The sequence below is a fragment of the Oncorhynchus kisutch genome, linkage group LG22, assembly GCF_002021735.2.
Source record: "Oncorhynchus kisutch isolate 150728-3 linkage group LG22, Okis_V2, whole genome shotgun sequence".
Taxonomy (NCBI): Eukaryota; Metazoa; Chordata; class Actinopteri; order Salmoniformes; family Salmonidae; genus Oncorhynchus; species Oncorhynchus kisutch.
This window is the reverse complement of record NC_034195.2, coordinates 29,037,955-29,054,308: the sequence shown is the minus strand read 5'-3', so window position 1 is coordinate 29,054,308 and position 16,354 is coordinate 29,037,955. Positions and strand designations below refer to the sequence as shown.

General features: G+C 41.6%; 1 protein-coding gene across 1 annotated transcript in view; it reads left to right on the top strand.

The window, feature by feature from the left end:
- The window catches only part of LOC109866948 (peptidyl-prolyl cis-trans isomerase FKBP8-like), a 53,172-nt gene that overhangs the window by 34,023 nt on the left and 2,795 nt on the right, over window positions 1-16,354 (top strand). Inside the window, exons 4-6 of the mRNA XM_020455875.2 lie at window positions 3,851-4,068; window positions 14,852-15,030; window positions 15,252-15,329. Coding sequence (XP_020311464.2) covers window positions 3,851-4,068; window positions 14,852-15,030; window positions 15,252-15,329 — 475 coding nt within the window. The remainder of the gene's footprint in view (window positions 1-3,850; window positions 4,069-14,851; window positions 15,031-15,251; window positions 15,330-16,354) is intronic.

The following is a 16,354-nucleotide window of genomic DNA, read 5'->3' as shown; positions in this document are numbered from 1 at the left end:
AAAGGTGGTGGACAGATTGATGGCAGATCATGAAAGGATACTTCCTCTGTAGTACGCAACAAAAAGGACAAACAACAATACAGTATATCCAACCTATCAAAGCCATTTGGGATTTATTACAGTTTCCAGTAATAGCCCAATTAACTTTGAATGTTTCAAAACCACAGGCAGAACATAAACACATTCACTTTGTGAATACATTCCATCTCACATCTGTGCTTATGGACACTTGCCCAAGACACCGAAAGGGAGATTAACTCTTCGAAGGGTCCTGTCCGATAAATATTGCATGGACCTAGGCTCTGTGGGTTCACCTACAGTAAGCAAGGCTGTGATCAAATTCAGCTATACATCTACATATACTAAATCTGAATATTCTACGAGCAGTAGCGGTCAGTACCTTTCAAGATGAGGGAGGACAATTATTTTCTATTACAGCATATTGGATGACTGTCATTCATAATCCATTCACCCAGTTCAATGTAACATTGATATGTTTAGGCTACTACATGACACACACATTTTCCCTATACGCATCATGAGATTGCTACAACCTGGCATATGAATGAACATTTAAAATGTACAGTAGGTGGACACAGGTCGAGAGACAACTTTGAGGTGACAGACAGTGACATTCAATACCGCCTCGGACTGTTACCTGCATCTAGCTGATATTGGGTGTAATCAAATTCAGGTATATTTATCCACGTTTTTGTTCCCTTTGCTTCCGTTTAAGAATGATAAAAAAAAACTGAATAGGTGGAATGAATACACCCCTGATCACACGTGAACACAGTTCACTTTCCTAGCAGCCACGTTGTATTCTGTCTTGTGCCTATGCACTCTCCTCCTCTCACCTCTTCCCTTCGCTTGTGGACTTCAATACACAACACATCAGCTGTATATGACCAGGCGAAAAAACCTTTCCAAACCAAACCGCTAGACACAACCTACATTGTTCTCATCATATTAGCGAAAGTAACGTCATAGTTAGCATAACTTATAGAACTAATGAGTTAGTAAACCCATTACAATCAAGCAGTAAGGTTACAGTGTGCAGTCAGTAAGCAGTTACACTGGTGGGCCCCGGTGGCAATAAATTAGTCCAATGAAAAAGCTTACCTTGACTTGGAAGAGTTCCAGTGTTGTGTTGGAAAATCATAGCCAGCTAGCTAGCATAGCATCCCTCTGTTTGAGCAGGGTGTTTCAGTAGGCTAAACTAGCTAGCTGCATTTGCTAGCTAAGTAAGTGAAAAAAATGGCACTCTCTCTCTCTCTATTTCTCTCTTGCTTCTTCATTTTGAAAGAAAGAAATTTGATCTTTTTCTCTCTTATGGTCAGCTACTCACCACATTTGATGCACTGCAGTGCTAGCTAGCTGTAGTTTATGCATTCAGTACTAGATTCATTCTCTGATCCTTTTATTGGGTGGCAACATGTCAGTTCATGCTGCAAAAGCTCTGATAGGTTGGATGACGTCCTCCGGAAGTTGTCATAATTACTGTGTAAGTTTATGGAAGGGGTTGAGAAACATGAGCCAATGTACCCAGAGGAGGATGGGAACACCATGGTGCTACCCTACAGAGTGCTGTTGAGGCTACAGTAGACCTTCTTTGCAAAATAGTGTGTTTTAATCAATTATTTGGTGACGTGATTATATTTAGTATAGTTTTATCTATTAATGTTTTACTATTTTTATTTTTATGAAATTCAATGAGGAGGATGGTCCTCCACTTCCTCCTCTGAGGAGCCTCGACCATCTACGTGGTAGTCACATTGAAAAGGGTCAGCATCACTAATGATGGAGTCTGAAATCTACACAAAGCTAGTGTAATGGTTTTCGTCTGGTGAAGGAGAAGAGGACCAAGGTGCAGCGTGTTAAGTGTTCATCTTAATAAACAAAATAAACTGAACACTGTAATGACAAAAATAATAAAGAGCGAGAACGAAAACGAAACAGTTCTGTAAGGAATACGCACAAAACAATCACCCACAACCAAAATAGGGAAAACAGGCTGCCTAAGTATGGTTCTCAATCAGAGACAATGATCAACAGCTGCCTCTGATTGAGAACCATACCAGGCCAAACACAGAAATACAACATAGACAAAAGAACATAGACTACCCACCCCAACTCACGCCCTGACCAAACTAACAAAGATATAATAAAGGAACTAAGGTCAGAACATGACAGCTAGTTCTTTTTTTGTCTACTCATCCAAAGCCCCTACTTCCTCCAGTCCAAAGCAAAGGGATCCATCTCATGTTTCCAAGGCCATACTGTAGCTCATCTGCTACATGCTCCTGCATCACATAACACAGGATGTTGTCCCTTGGGTGGAGAGGTGAAAAGGTAACCCGATTCCACCTCCTGATACAGCCACACAGTGACTGGAGCTATACTAATTCTGTTAGACAGACATACATTGTGTAATTGACACAACCTGTTTGAATAATTCATGATCTGACACACCACAGTGCTATCCCCTTGCAACAATGACAACTGGACTTATCAGTATCAGGCTTAGTTTCAGACCAATACTTTTTAGAACTGCATTTTCGAATATGATCCCCTACTTTTTTAATTTCAGTTTTTTTTTAAAGTGAAGTGAGTTTTATTAATTTATTTTGGCATACAGTATGACCTTGACATACTTAGGAAGCTAATGAATCAGAATGGCACCTGATAATTATGTATTTAGATTGAATGCTGGACAATAATGAGAGGGGGTTTACCACTTGTACTATAATTAAGCAAGGGCTGTGCACTGTACCTTCTAGATGTTCACATATGGTAAGGGAATTGTGGAGCTTTCCACCAAAATAAGTTCCACTAAGTTCAACCTACTGCTCCCTCTGCTAAACATCACCAAATTAAGAGAGCCCATGTCATACATGTGTGCACACATCAGAATCAGAGCCGTTACCCAGTTAATGATTATACTCTATTGTGTGCTATGGGGTCAAAGGGACCATATGATCAGCTGGAGAACCAAATTAACGTTCCTTCTGAGTGGATCTTGAGTAAGCTGAAGCAATCAGTAACTCACAGGTATAACTCACAGGTGTACCAGATTACATTTCTTGCCTGTTTTGAGGGATTGGAATACCCTCACAAGTTCACAAACCCAAGTACTCATGCTGACTTACATATTAGTCTTTAATTCACTGTAGCAACACTGCCCTGGGAGACAACAGCTGTCAAAACGAGTGTGAATGGACAGGAATATGAAAAAGAAGAGAGCCCGCACACTGAATATGCTCCCAAATTGACCACCTTTACTGGACAACACTTCGATCCAATATGACCTGATGAAGATCCATGAAGGATCAAAACGTTGTCCATTAAAGGTGACAAACTGGAGCATATTCAGTGTGCGCACCTCTCTCTTCTTTTTCAAGTATCCTTTATTAGCCAAACACCTTAGTTGTTTAAGGATGTGGCATGACCATTAACTTTTCAACAAGACAGGAATATATCACATTTTAACAGTACCAGTTCCCTATTGACCAGATAGCAGAAATTGGGTGTCTACTAATATATATTGCAGGTGAAGTCACCGATCAATACGCAGTCCAATCAATTAAGATGTAACCAAAACAACGTAGAATTTAGTTGTGATATTAGCAAATGAAGGCACGTGGAGAATGACTTCAGAACAAATGTTTTTGTGATGTTTGCAAGTCAACATACGAGCTATGACATGCACTGACCCAGCAAATTTACACACAAGGATGTGTGACAATCAAAGATATTTAGACAATGCCCATTGTCTAAGGCTCTCCACATTGCTCCAGTCTGAGTGTGATTGAAGGTTTGTTTATGTGTGTGTATTTGTTTTTTTTGTCAGGGAGCCTGATATTCCAGCCTGGGCCCCCTTACTCTACCAGCTACAACTCCTGAACATCAGAGAGAAGCCCGACCCCCTGATTCTCCCCATGTCTGACCGTATACGCATCGGCAACCAGAAACGAGAGCGGGGGAACTTCCATTTCCAGAGGGAGGAGTACAGCATGGCTACCAGGGCCTACTGGATGGCTCTGGATGTCCTTACTACACGCACTAAAGGTGATCCCTACCTTCATCACGTGCATCCTGCTACATGCGCACGGCAGTAAACAGATTTTTTATAACTAGCACACTTCAGAAAAATACAGCTTCCACATTTCCAATACCCAATTGCATGATGGACTAGCATTAAACCATGAGGTCTAATCATACTATCGTAATGCGGAGGCACATCCACCAGAGATGACTGTCAGGAGAAATGTTATTGTTAATTCTTATGGTAATCAAACCTAATAAACTTTCATGTTAATTCAAGGTCCTTAATCATTTTAATTGCTGGAAAGGCAGGGTGGACCCAAGAGAGACATTTGACAGAAATGACTCAGTGAGGAGAAGAGCATGGGCTGCCTCTAAATGTATCAATGATGATGGGCCAATGGTTACATTTTCCTCAGCACTATAATAAGCAATGAATATATTCGATGCAACAAGACTGTGAATTTGCCGGATGAGCGGGTGAGATAACGCTAAAGAATATTCAGAAATTCAATAGACGGCATATAACTCCATCATTGAATATCTGCATTAGAATTATCACTGCATATCCCAACAGATATATACACGTTTCTCTTGGGATTACCACAGATAGTCATTGCACTACGATGTATTGGCATAAGGCATTGTGTTTTTGTTAAGCAAAGGATCAGATGCTGGGATGGTTTCTGTCAGATAAATAAATACAACATAGAAATAAAACTTGCATCAAAATGTCTCTAGTCACCATTCACACTTGAATACACAGTGGCATAACCAAACTCCTGGAATCTAAGCGAGATGAATCAACCTTGTCTGTCTCTAGAATATCCTGTAAATCCTTGAATAGCTGCTCCACCCCCCTAATCTAGATCCTAACATAGCTCTGCTAACAACAATCCCTCAAATATCTTAAACTAATGGTAGGCCGTCATTGTACATAAGAATTAGTTCTTTATTGACTTGCCTAGTTAAATAAATGTTAAATAAAAAGTAACAAATAATAATCAAATGTCAAAGGCATAAAAAATGAGCGTATGGATTTGAAAACGGGTGGTATAGCCTATGCTCCAAAATGCGATATGGTTTGACAAGAAGACATTTTTCCAAGGCAGAGATAAGTGGCCAACACCAAGATGCAGACAGCAGTGGACACATGAATTCTGGCGTAATGACAATCGCCAAAACTCATTACAGTTTATGGTGTTTGTGTAACAGATATATCTTTCCATTCACCACTGTTCGGAGACTGAAAATATGTTAAAATTGTCAAAAAGAAACAAAAATAGCTTATTTGCAAATAACAATTTCTCTAGCAAGAATTGTGCTAGAACTGTCTGTCTCAGTGGGGAGGGGAACATTGAAAACTAGCTGTTATTGTCAGAGAGGTTTGAAACTCTTATTGGTCTATAAACTAATTTACCAGGCAAGCCAAAACTACATCCCACCATAACAGGCTGAAATTTCAAGCAGTCTTTTCAAACAGCTCTTAGGGAGAGTGGGGTGAGGTGAGCAATCCGTCAAGGCAACTATAGTATTATTTCTAACAAAGATATGTACCTATATTTCAGGATGTTGTATATCCCTGGAAATAATCAGAATTCATGTAAACATGCATTTTAAAACCTAGCTTGTCCAAAGAAAGTGATCTCTTGGCATAACTTACTCCATTTTATCATTCTAAGGGACTTTAACAAAGACTTAGCCCCTAACAAATACTTCGTACTTTTTTGTTTACACTTAACATAGGCCAGGACCTGGTGTTGCCTTGCATTACACCTGGGAAGAAAACACTTCCATTTCCTCAACTTGCCATTGGCTCATCCATTGGCTCATCCATTGGCTCATCCATTGGCTCATCCATTGGCTCATCCATTGGCTCCCGAGTGGCGCAGCGGTCTAAGGAACTGCATCTCAGTGCTAGAGGCGTCACTACAGACACCATGGTTTGAATCCAGACTGTATCACAACCGGCTGTGATTGGGAATTCCACTGGGTGGCGCATAATTAGCCCAGCATTATCTTGGTTTGGCCGGTGTAGGCCATCATTGTAAATAAGAATTCGTTCTTAACTGACTTGCCTAGTTAAATAAAGTTTAAATCAAACTTTTTTTTTTAAATACTAAATTAACTTACAGTGCTTTGCAAAAGTATTCATCCCCCTTGGCGTTTTTCCTATTTTGTTGCATTACAACCTGTAATTTAAATGGATTTTGGGGGGGATTTAATGTAATGAACATACACAAAATAGTTTAAATTGGTAAAGTGAAATGGAAGAAATAACTTGTTTTAAAAAATTGTAACATATAAAAAAACTGAAAACTGTTGCGTGCAAATGTCCTCACCCCCTTCGCTATGAAGCCCCTAAACAAGATCTGGTGCAACCCATTACCTTCAGAAGTCACATCATTAGTTAAATAAAATACAGCTGTGTGCAATATAAGTGTCACATGACAGTATATATACACCTGTTCTGAAAGGCCCCAGAGTCTGCAACACCGCTAAGCAAGGGCCGCCACCAAGCAAGCTGCACCATGAAGACCAAGGATCTCTCCAAACAGGTCAGGGTCAAACTTTTGAACATCCCACAGAACACCATTAAATCCATTATTCAAAAATGGAAAGAATATGGCACCACATCAAACCTGCCAAGAGAGGGCTGCCCACCAAAAAACACAGACCAGGCAAGGAGGGAATTAATCAGAGAGGCAACAAAGAGACCAAAGATAACCCTGAAGGAGCTGCAAAGCTCCACAGCGGCGACTGGAGTATCTGTCCATGGGACCACTTTAAGCTGAGCTTTATGGAAGAGTGTCCAGAAAATTGCTTTAAAGAAAAAAAAATAAGCAAACACATTTGGTGTTCGCCAAAAAACATGTGGGAGACTCCCCAAACATATGGATGAAGGTACTCTGGCCAGATGAGACGAAAATTGAGCTTTTTGGCCATCAAGGAAAAAACTATTTCTGGTGCATCCCAACACCTCTCATCACCCAGAGAATACCATCCCCACCGTGAAGCATGGTGGTGGCAGCATCATGCTGTGGGGATGTTTTTCCATCAGCAGGGACTGGGAAACTGGTCAGAATTGGAGGAATGATGGATGGCACTAAATACAGGGAAATTCTTGAGGGGAAACCTCAAGAACCTTCCAGAGATTCCAGCAGAACAATGACCCTAAACATACTGCTAAAGCATCACTCTAATGGTTTAAGGGGATTAATTTAAATATCTTGGAATGGCTTAGTCAAAGCCCAGACCTCAATCCAATTGAGAATCTGTGGTATGACTTAAAGATTGTTGTACACCTGCGGAACCCATCCAACTTGAAGGAGCTGGAGCAGTTTTGCCTTGAAGAATGGGCAAAAATCACAGTGGCTAGATATGCCAAGCTTATAGAGACATACCCCAAGAGACTTGAAGCTGTAATTGCTGCAAAAGGTGGATCTACAAAGTATTGATTTTGGGGGGGATGAATAGTTATGCACACTCAAGTTTTCTGTTTGTTTCACAATAAAAAAATATTTTGCATCTTCAAAGTGGTAGGCATGTTGTGTAAATCAAATAATATGAACTCCCCAAAAATCAATTTTAATTCAAGGTTGTAAGGCAACAAAATAGGAAAAATGCCAAGGGGGGTGAATACTTTCGCAAGCCACTGTACCCCATGGCCATTGGCTCAACTTATCCCAAGACAAATTTTTTGATTATATTAGCCCACACAGCTACAAGGATGCACTTTCATGCTAGGTTTAGAGAACCCAAATTATTTACAGAACAATCTTAAAAATATCTACTTTGGTTTAGATACAAGCATCATGAAACACAAATCTCTTAAATCTCATAACACAACAACTGAATTTGACTTGGTCAAAATGTTATTTGCTTACCACTTGTTATTTGCTTACCACCAAGGTTTCTCAGACTCCAAGAAAGGATAACCTCTTCCTAAATATTAGGTCCAATTATTATTATGTTTGTATTATTAATTTAATTTCCTAGAAATAATGGGTTGTTCAACTTACCCCACTCTCTCATAAACTAAAAGAGCATTGTCGTCATTTTCACAGTATTATTCCAAACTCATAGTGTAGGCATATACACTGAGTACACAAAACACTAACCCTTGTGTGGTGTTCGGGTCTGTGGGACCCATTTTCAAATGTTTACTGAAAGAAAAATTATACAATGAATAATTTATTCAACCTGAGAGTCATTGGCCTCAATGAAAACACATTTGTGCACCACCCTACAGATGTATATTACATACAGTGCCTTGCGAAAGTATTCGGCCCCCTTGAACTTTGCGACCTTTTGCCACATTTCAGGCTTCAAGCATAAAGATATAAAACGGTATTTTTTTGTGAAGAATCAACAACAAGTGGGACACAATCATGAAGTGGAACGACATTTATTGGATATTTCAAACTTTTTTAACAAATCAAAAACTGAAAAATTGGGCGTGCAAAATTATTCAGCCCCCTTAAGTTAATACTTTGTAGCGCCACCTTTTGCTGCGATTACAGCTGTAAGTCGCTTGGGGTATGTCTCTATCAGTTTTGCACATCGAGAGACTGAAATTTTGGCTGAAAACAAGTACAAATTAAACAACAAGGTTTGCTGTGTACCTTCTGTCTTCTTCCTCCCTGGGCCTACTGATTCAACATAGCACCAATAACCGGTCTGTCTCCCTGCTGTTTCAATGTAGCACCAAGAACCGGTCTGTCTCCCTGCCTGTCTGCCTGTCTCCCACTTTTCTCGCACTCTTTACCCTTTGTAGTGTGTGAAACTACACAATGTCTTGCAAGAACCTGCACAATGTTATTACAATACATTATTTCAATACATTATTTTGAAACGCTGTATTTTTCTACACTCTACTCCAGCCAGGTGCAAATTGGGGGAGGGACCCAACAAATAAATAGCTTTGCATGTGTGGTTCCTTACCACAATCAATCAGTAAGACAGAAATAATCACTGCTCAGAGGGCCTTAGAAATAATTTTTGCAGAGAGGGAAGCTAGTGTGGAAGGAGTGTCTTCCACTTTGGAAGATGAAGAATTTTCAGAATATGTGGATCATGTCTCTGTCAATTCGGAGTCTGACAGTGAGTTGGAAGAAGAGGATGATATTGAACATCAGCCAGCCTCAGGACCAGCCCGTCAGCAACTAGCTCAACAGCAGCCTGCAGGAGGAGACTCCGGGTTCGCGCCCAGGCTCTGTCGTAACCGGCCGCGACCGGGAGGTCCGTGGGACGACGCACAATTGGCCTAGCGTCGTCCGGGTTAGGGAGGGCTTGGCCGGTAGGGATGTCCTTGTCTCATCGCGCACCAGCGACTCCTGTGGTGTGCCGGGCGCAGTGCGCGCTAACCAAGGTTACCTGGTGTTAACCAAGGTTGCCCGGTGCACGGTGTTTCCTCCAACACATTGGTGCGGCTGGCTTCCGGGTTGGATGCGTGCTGTGTTAATAAGCAGTGCTTTCAACCTTCGTCTCTCCCGAGCCCGTACGGGAGTTGTAGCGATGAGACAGCTACTAAAAAACTATTGGATACAACGAAATTGGGGAGATTTAAAAAATTTAAAAAATTGTGAAATTGAAAGGTGGCTGGCTGAGGTCGAACGGTGAAAATTGAATGGTGAAATTGCCCAAGGAATGAGCCACCCCGCATGGCTACCAATATGACAAGGATGCAACCAGGGCCGACGCGGATGGCGGTTACAGATGTGCAGGACATAAAGTCTTCTTTTGAACTGTTCAACCCAGAAACCATCCAGAAAATCAGGGCCGACGCAGATGGCGTCCAGACTGCACTAATTTGGAGGGAAGGCATGTTTTTGGAGAGAGATGGAAGGAGATGGACCAAACTCATTTACATCCATACTTTGGGGTTCTTATCCTTGCTGGTGTTTTCAGATCCAATGGGGAATCCACAGAATCCCTGTGGGATGCAGGAACTGGCAGAGAACTTTTCCGTGCAACAAAACTTCCACATAATTTCCAGGATTATCCACAGAGAGACAAGCTAGCTGCAGTCAGGTCAGTTTTACAACCCTGGCCCAACATTATTATTGATGAGCAGCTTATGTCATTTAGAGGCCGCTGCCCCTTCAGGCAGTACATACCATCTAAAATATGTAATCAAGATCTGGGCTGCCTGTGATGCTGCTTTATCATAAAGGTGGACCTTGCAAGCGTATACGGGGAAGCCAGATGGAGGAGACCCTGAAAAGAACCAAGGGATGCAGGTTGTCCTGGATGTGACACTGTGTCCACAACATCTCATGCAATAACTTTTTTACTTTGCACAAACTGGGACAGGAGCTCCTCAAGAGGAAGCTGACTATGGTAAGAACAGTACTAAAAAACAAGCTATAGCTCCCAACTCAGCTGTTGAATACATGGAACAGGTCTATGAATTCCTCAGAGTTTGTGTTCACTGCCTACACACATACTTAGTGTCCTATGTGCCAAAGAAAGGGGAAAATGTGGTACTCATGAGTATGCTGCATAGGGATGGGAGAATCTGTGGCCAGGAACATAAAAATTACAATGCCACAAGAGGGGTGGACAATTTAGACAAGCTGGTGACTGGCTACAGATGCAAAAGAAGAACCCTACGCTGGCCACTTGTGATATTCTCCAACATCTTGGACATCTCAGCGTACAACACATTTGTCATCTAGATGGTGTTGAACCCAGATTGGACCAGAGGGAAGCTCCAGAGGAGACAGCTCTTTCTCGAGGAGCTGGCCAAAGCATTGGTAAGACCTCAAATCCAGAGGAAACATCTCTTTCTAGAGGAGCTGGGCAAGGCATTGGTAAGACCTCAAATCCAGAGGAGACAGCTCTTTCTCAAGGAGCTGGGAAAGGCATTGGTAAGACCTCAAATCCAGAGGAGACAGCTCTTTCTCGAGGAGCTTGGCAAGGCATTGGTAAGACCTCAAATCCAGAGGAGGCAACATATCCCAAGGATCCCAGCTTCCGCAGCCATCGTGAGGAGGATGCTGGTGTCCCATCCGCCCGACCCACAGAACCAACAACTCCAATACCGGAAGTGTGAGTGATGTTCTTCCCTGTGTGTGTCCGACTCTCCTACCTTGGCCTGCTATAACTATATGTGAGTGAGTGAGATGTTAGTAAAATTCCTGAACTAAGTGTTTTCATCATTCTAGATTGCAGCTGGTAGCAACAAGAAGAAGCGCTGCGATGTGTGTGGACCCAAGAAGGACAGGAAGACACAGTACACAGCATCAAGTGCAAGAAATACATTTGGAACACACACACAGTAAACCTCTGTCCCTCATGTGGTGTGTAGACCGGCCTTAAAATGTTTATTAATCATTTCCATAAAATACTGTATTTAAATTTGTCCTTCCAATTTGTTCACTTCAAAGCAATAAACATCAATAGTGATGAAAACCTTGTTTCATTTATATTTGTTCAAGATAAACATGATTTATTCCACCCATGTCTTGATTATAATTTAATTTTGTTTTCAAAAATCACATTTTATGAAAACAAACGAATAGCGCTTTTATTGATAAATGTGATCTAGCAGAGGTAAATGTGAAATATTAACCATGTATGCTGTCTATATTGCTTGTAATTGATATATCAACATCTAAGTTTTAAGTATTTTTACATCAATTGTTATGGCTGTATTGTTTTAAAAACCCTTATAATTTCTTGGGTCCATCAGACCCGCGAACATTGGGTGAATAACAAAAACATGAACACCACACAAGGTTTAAGAACATGACATTGACTGACCAGGTGAATCCAGGTGAAAGCTATGATCCCTTATTGATGTCACTTGTTAAATCCACTTCAAATCAATGTAGATGAAGGGGAGGAGACAGGTTAAAGAAGGATTATGGTAGTAGGTGTCAAGTGCACCGGTTTGTGTCAAGAACTGCAACGCTGCTGGGTTTTTCACACTCAACAGTTTCCTGTGTCTATCAAGAATGGTATACCACCCAAACGACATCCAGCCAATTTGACACAACTGTGGGAGGTATTGGAGTCAACATGGGCCAGCAATTTGCATACCGCACCAACAGATCCACAGATGACGCAATCTCTATTGCACTCAAACACTGCCCTTTCCCACCTGGACAAAAGGAACACCTACGTGAGAATGTTGTTCATTGACTACAGCTCAGCGTTCAACACCATAGAGACTTTAAAGCTCAGCACTAAGTTAAGGACCCTGGGACTAAACACTCTCCCTCTGCAACTGGATCCTGGACTTCCTGACGGGCTGCCCCAGGTGAAAAGGGTAGACAACAACACATCTGCCCGCTTCATGTTCCTTGGTGTCCACATCACCAAACTATAATGGTGCAAAAACACCAAGACAGTTGTGAAGAGTGCACGACAACGCCTATTCTCCCCCAGGAAACTGAAAAGATTTAGCATGGGTCCTCAGATCCTCAAAATATTCTACAGCTGCACCATTGAGAGCATCCTGGTTGCACGGCCTCTGACCGCAAGGCGCTACAGAGGCTAGTGCTTACAGCCCAGTACATCACTGGGCCAAGCTTCCTGCCATCCAGGACCTCTATACCAGGCGGTGTCAGAGGAAGGCCCTGAAAATTGCCTAAGACTCCAGCCACCCAAGTCATAGACTGTTCTCTGGCAGGCGGTACTGGAGCACCAAATCTAGGTCTAAAAGGCTTCTGAACAGCCTCTACACCCAAGCCATAAGACTGCTGAACAGCTAATCAAATGGCTATTTGCATTACCCCCCCCCCCCCTTTTTTTTTTTACACTGCTGCTACTCGCTGTTTATTATCTATGCATACCCCTACCTACATGGACATATTACATCAATTACCCCCTGTATATACAGTTGAAGTCTAAAGTTTACATATACCTTAGCCAAATACATTTAAAAACTCAGTTTTTCACAATTCCTGAAATGTAATACTAGTAAAAATTCCCTGTCTTAGGATCACCACTTTATTTTAAGAATGTGAAATGTCAGAATAATAGTGGAGAGAATGATTTATTTCAGCTTTCATTTCTTTCATCACATTCCCAGTGGTTCAGAAGTTTACATACTCTCAATTAGTATTTGGTAGCATTGCCTTTAAAATTGCTTAACTTGGGTCAAATGTTTCGTGTAGCCTTCCACAAGCTTCCCACAAGAAGTTGGGGGAATGTTTGCCCATATCTCATGACAAAGCTGGTGTAACTGAGTCAGGTTTGTAGGCCTTCTTGCTTGCACACACACGTTTTCAGTTCTGCCCACAAATTTCCTATAGAATTGAGGTCCGGTCTTGTGATGGCCACTCATTTACTTTGTTGTCCTTAAGCCATTTTGGCACAACTTTGGAAGTATGCTTGGGGTCATTGTCCATTTGGAAGACCCATTTGCGACCAAGCTTTAACTTCCTGACTGATGTCTTGAGATGTTGCTTCAATATATCCACATAATTTTCTTTCCTCATGATGCCATCTATTTTGTGAAATGCACCAGACCCTCCTGCAGCAAAGCACCCCCACATTGCATAATGCTGCCACCCCCGTGCTTCACGGTTGGGATGGTTTTCTACGACTTGCAAGTGTCCCCTTTTCCCTCCAAACATAACGATGGTCATTATGGCCAAACATTTCTATTTTTGTTTCATCAGACAAGAGGACATTTCTCCAAAAAGTACAATCTTTGTCCCCATGTGCAGTTGCAAACCGTAGTGTGGCGTTTTTATGGCGGTTTTTGAGCAGTGTTTTCTTCCTTGCTGAGCGGACTTTCAGGTTGTGTCGACATAAGACTCGTTTTACTATGAAGATATAGATACCTTTGTACCCGTTTCCTCCAGCATCTTCACAGGATCCTTTGCTGTTGTTCTGGGATTGATTTGCACTTTTCGCACCAAAGTACGTTCATCTCTAGGAGACAGAACGTGTCTCCTTCCTGAGCGGTATGACGGCTGCGTGGTCCCATGGTGTTTATACTTGCGTACTATTGTTTGTACAGATGAACGCGGTACCTTCGGGCATTTGGAAATTGCTCCCAAGGATGAACCAGACTTGTGGAGGTCTACATTGTTTTTTCTGAGGTCTTGGTTGATTTCTTTTGATTTTCTCATGATGTCAAGCAAAGAGGCACTGAGTTTGAAGGTAGGCCTTTAAATACATCCACAGGTACACCTCCAATTGACTCAAATGAAGTAAATTAGCCTATCAGAAGCTGGAATTTTCCAAGCTGTTTAAAGGCACAGTCAACTTAGTGTGTTAACTTCTGACCCACTGGCATTGTGATACAGTGAATTATTTTTGAAATAATCTGTCTGTAAACAATTGTTGGAAAAATGACTAGTATCAGGCACAAAGTAAATGTCCTAACCAACTTGCCAAACTATAGTTTGTTAACAAGAAATATGTGGAGTGGTTGAAAAATGAGTTTTAATGACTCCAACCTAAGTGTATGTAAAACTTCTGACTAAAACTGTAGCCTTGTTATTGTTATTTTATTGTAGCTGTTTATTTTTTACTTTAGTTTATCTGGTCAATATTTTTTCTTCACTCTTATTTTTCTAATACTAAGGTGTTCCTAATGTTTGGTATACTCAGTGTATATAAAATACAGGACCATCACGTTTTTGACTGCACTAGGCCTTTAACAGTGGATTTTTATAACTGTGGCAAACATACAGATGTCCTTAGTACATCAAATACCCAGTCTCTCCTCCGTTCAGTTCCTTTGTAAGTATATCATTCTCCCTGAAACCTAGAAAGACTGGGGCTCCCAATACATATACATAACAATAGCCCAGGTGTGAGAGGCTGTGTGGCCTGTTTCCCCTAGATGGTGGAAATGCTGTGCTGGAGGAGGGGGAGGAGGTGCAGGACTACCGGGTGAAGTGTCTCAACAACCTGGCAGCGGCTCAGCTGAAACTGGAGCAGTACGACGACGCACTACACACCAGCCGGGATGTTTTGTCCCTGGACCCACAAAATGTCAAAGCCCTCTTCAGAACAGGAAAGGTGAGGGACACACTAACATCACATTACCTCACCTTCAATCCACTGTCATTAGTCTACAGTGCCTGGGTGCATTAATAATTCTGTTACATAACCCTATTCAGATATTCTAGATGAGTGTAAAGATTTACTGCAAATCAACATGTACAACTGAAACATGTACAGTATACTACTGAAGGATGATGTTGATTTAGCTGTTCAGAGATTTTGCAATCTGTTTGCAGCTTCTGTCAGACAAGAGCGAATACGGAGAGGCCATGGAGATACTGAAGAAGGCTCTGAAACTGGAGCCATCCACCAAGGTGAGATAGACAGACTATCTAAATGAGCACATCTCTAAGTTCTCACCACCTCCACCTCTCCCTAGCCTGCTAGTGAAATCCAACCCCCCCACAAACAGATCAAGGATCCATGTCCACTACAGGTCCCTGAAATGATTTCCCAATCAAAAAGACATTGTCTCAGCTGACACTAGGCAAGAGATGTGATGGAAATAAAATGATACAGTACAATACTCAACAAGTTCTTAAATCATGTCTGGAGTAGTGTGTGACTCACAGTTCACCCTTAGTTAACAGCGTTATTGGGCTATAGTATGTACTATAGCCCAATACTGCCAAAGTCAAAGTAATGCAAAAAAGAAGCTGTTGGGCATCGGTTTGTGTTGTATTTTACAGAACTTAAAGTAGTGAACTTGAATTGGAAACTACATTCCCAGTTGTCACTCTACTTTGTCACACAGCACGTTTACTTGACAAGAGCTAAGAATCTGAGAATATGAAGACCCAGTCATGGAAAATTCCCCCAAAACGTATAATGGGTGTGTGCTTCAAAAACAATTATGGTAGATTTTGCCTCTGTATTGGTTTAGACTAGAACATGTGGAATGAAATGTTTTTCCATGACCAGAAAAAACTGCAGACTGAAAACTCACCTCAGATTTTGCGCATGGGCACAATATCGTTTAGCAAAGAAAAGTCAACAAAAGGTACTAGATCCCAGACACTTTGCAAAGATCATTGTGTAATGTTAGTTCTATAGCCACAGTGAAGACCTGTTCTGTCTTGCTCCTATTGCTGTCTGCAAAATTCTCCACTCAGCCACAAAGATTAGAGCTGTCCGGAAACACTGATGTCACACTAATAAAGAAAATCAACATTTTCATTAATTTAACACCTTTAAGTCCTCCATTAGGATTAAAGTTGCAATGAGGGCCTACAGTTAGTTAATAATATCATTATGCCCCCCCCCCCCCCCCCCCCCCCCCCCACACACACACACACAAAACTCTGTGTTACTTTTTTGTCTATAGAAATGTTTGCCCTTG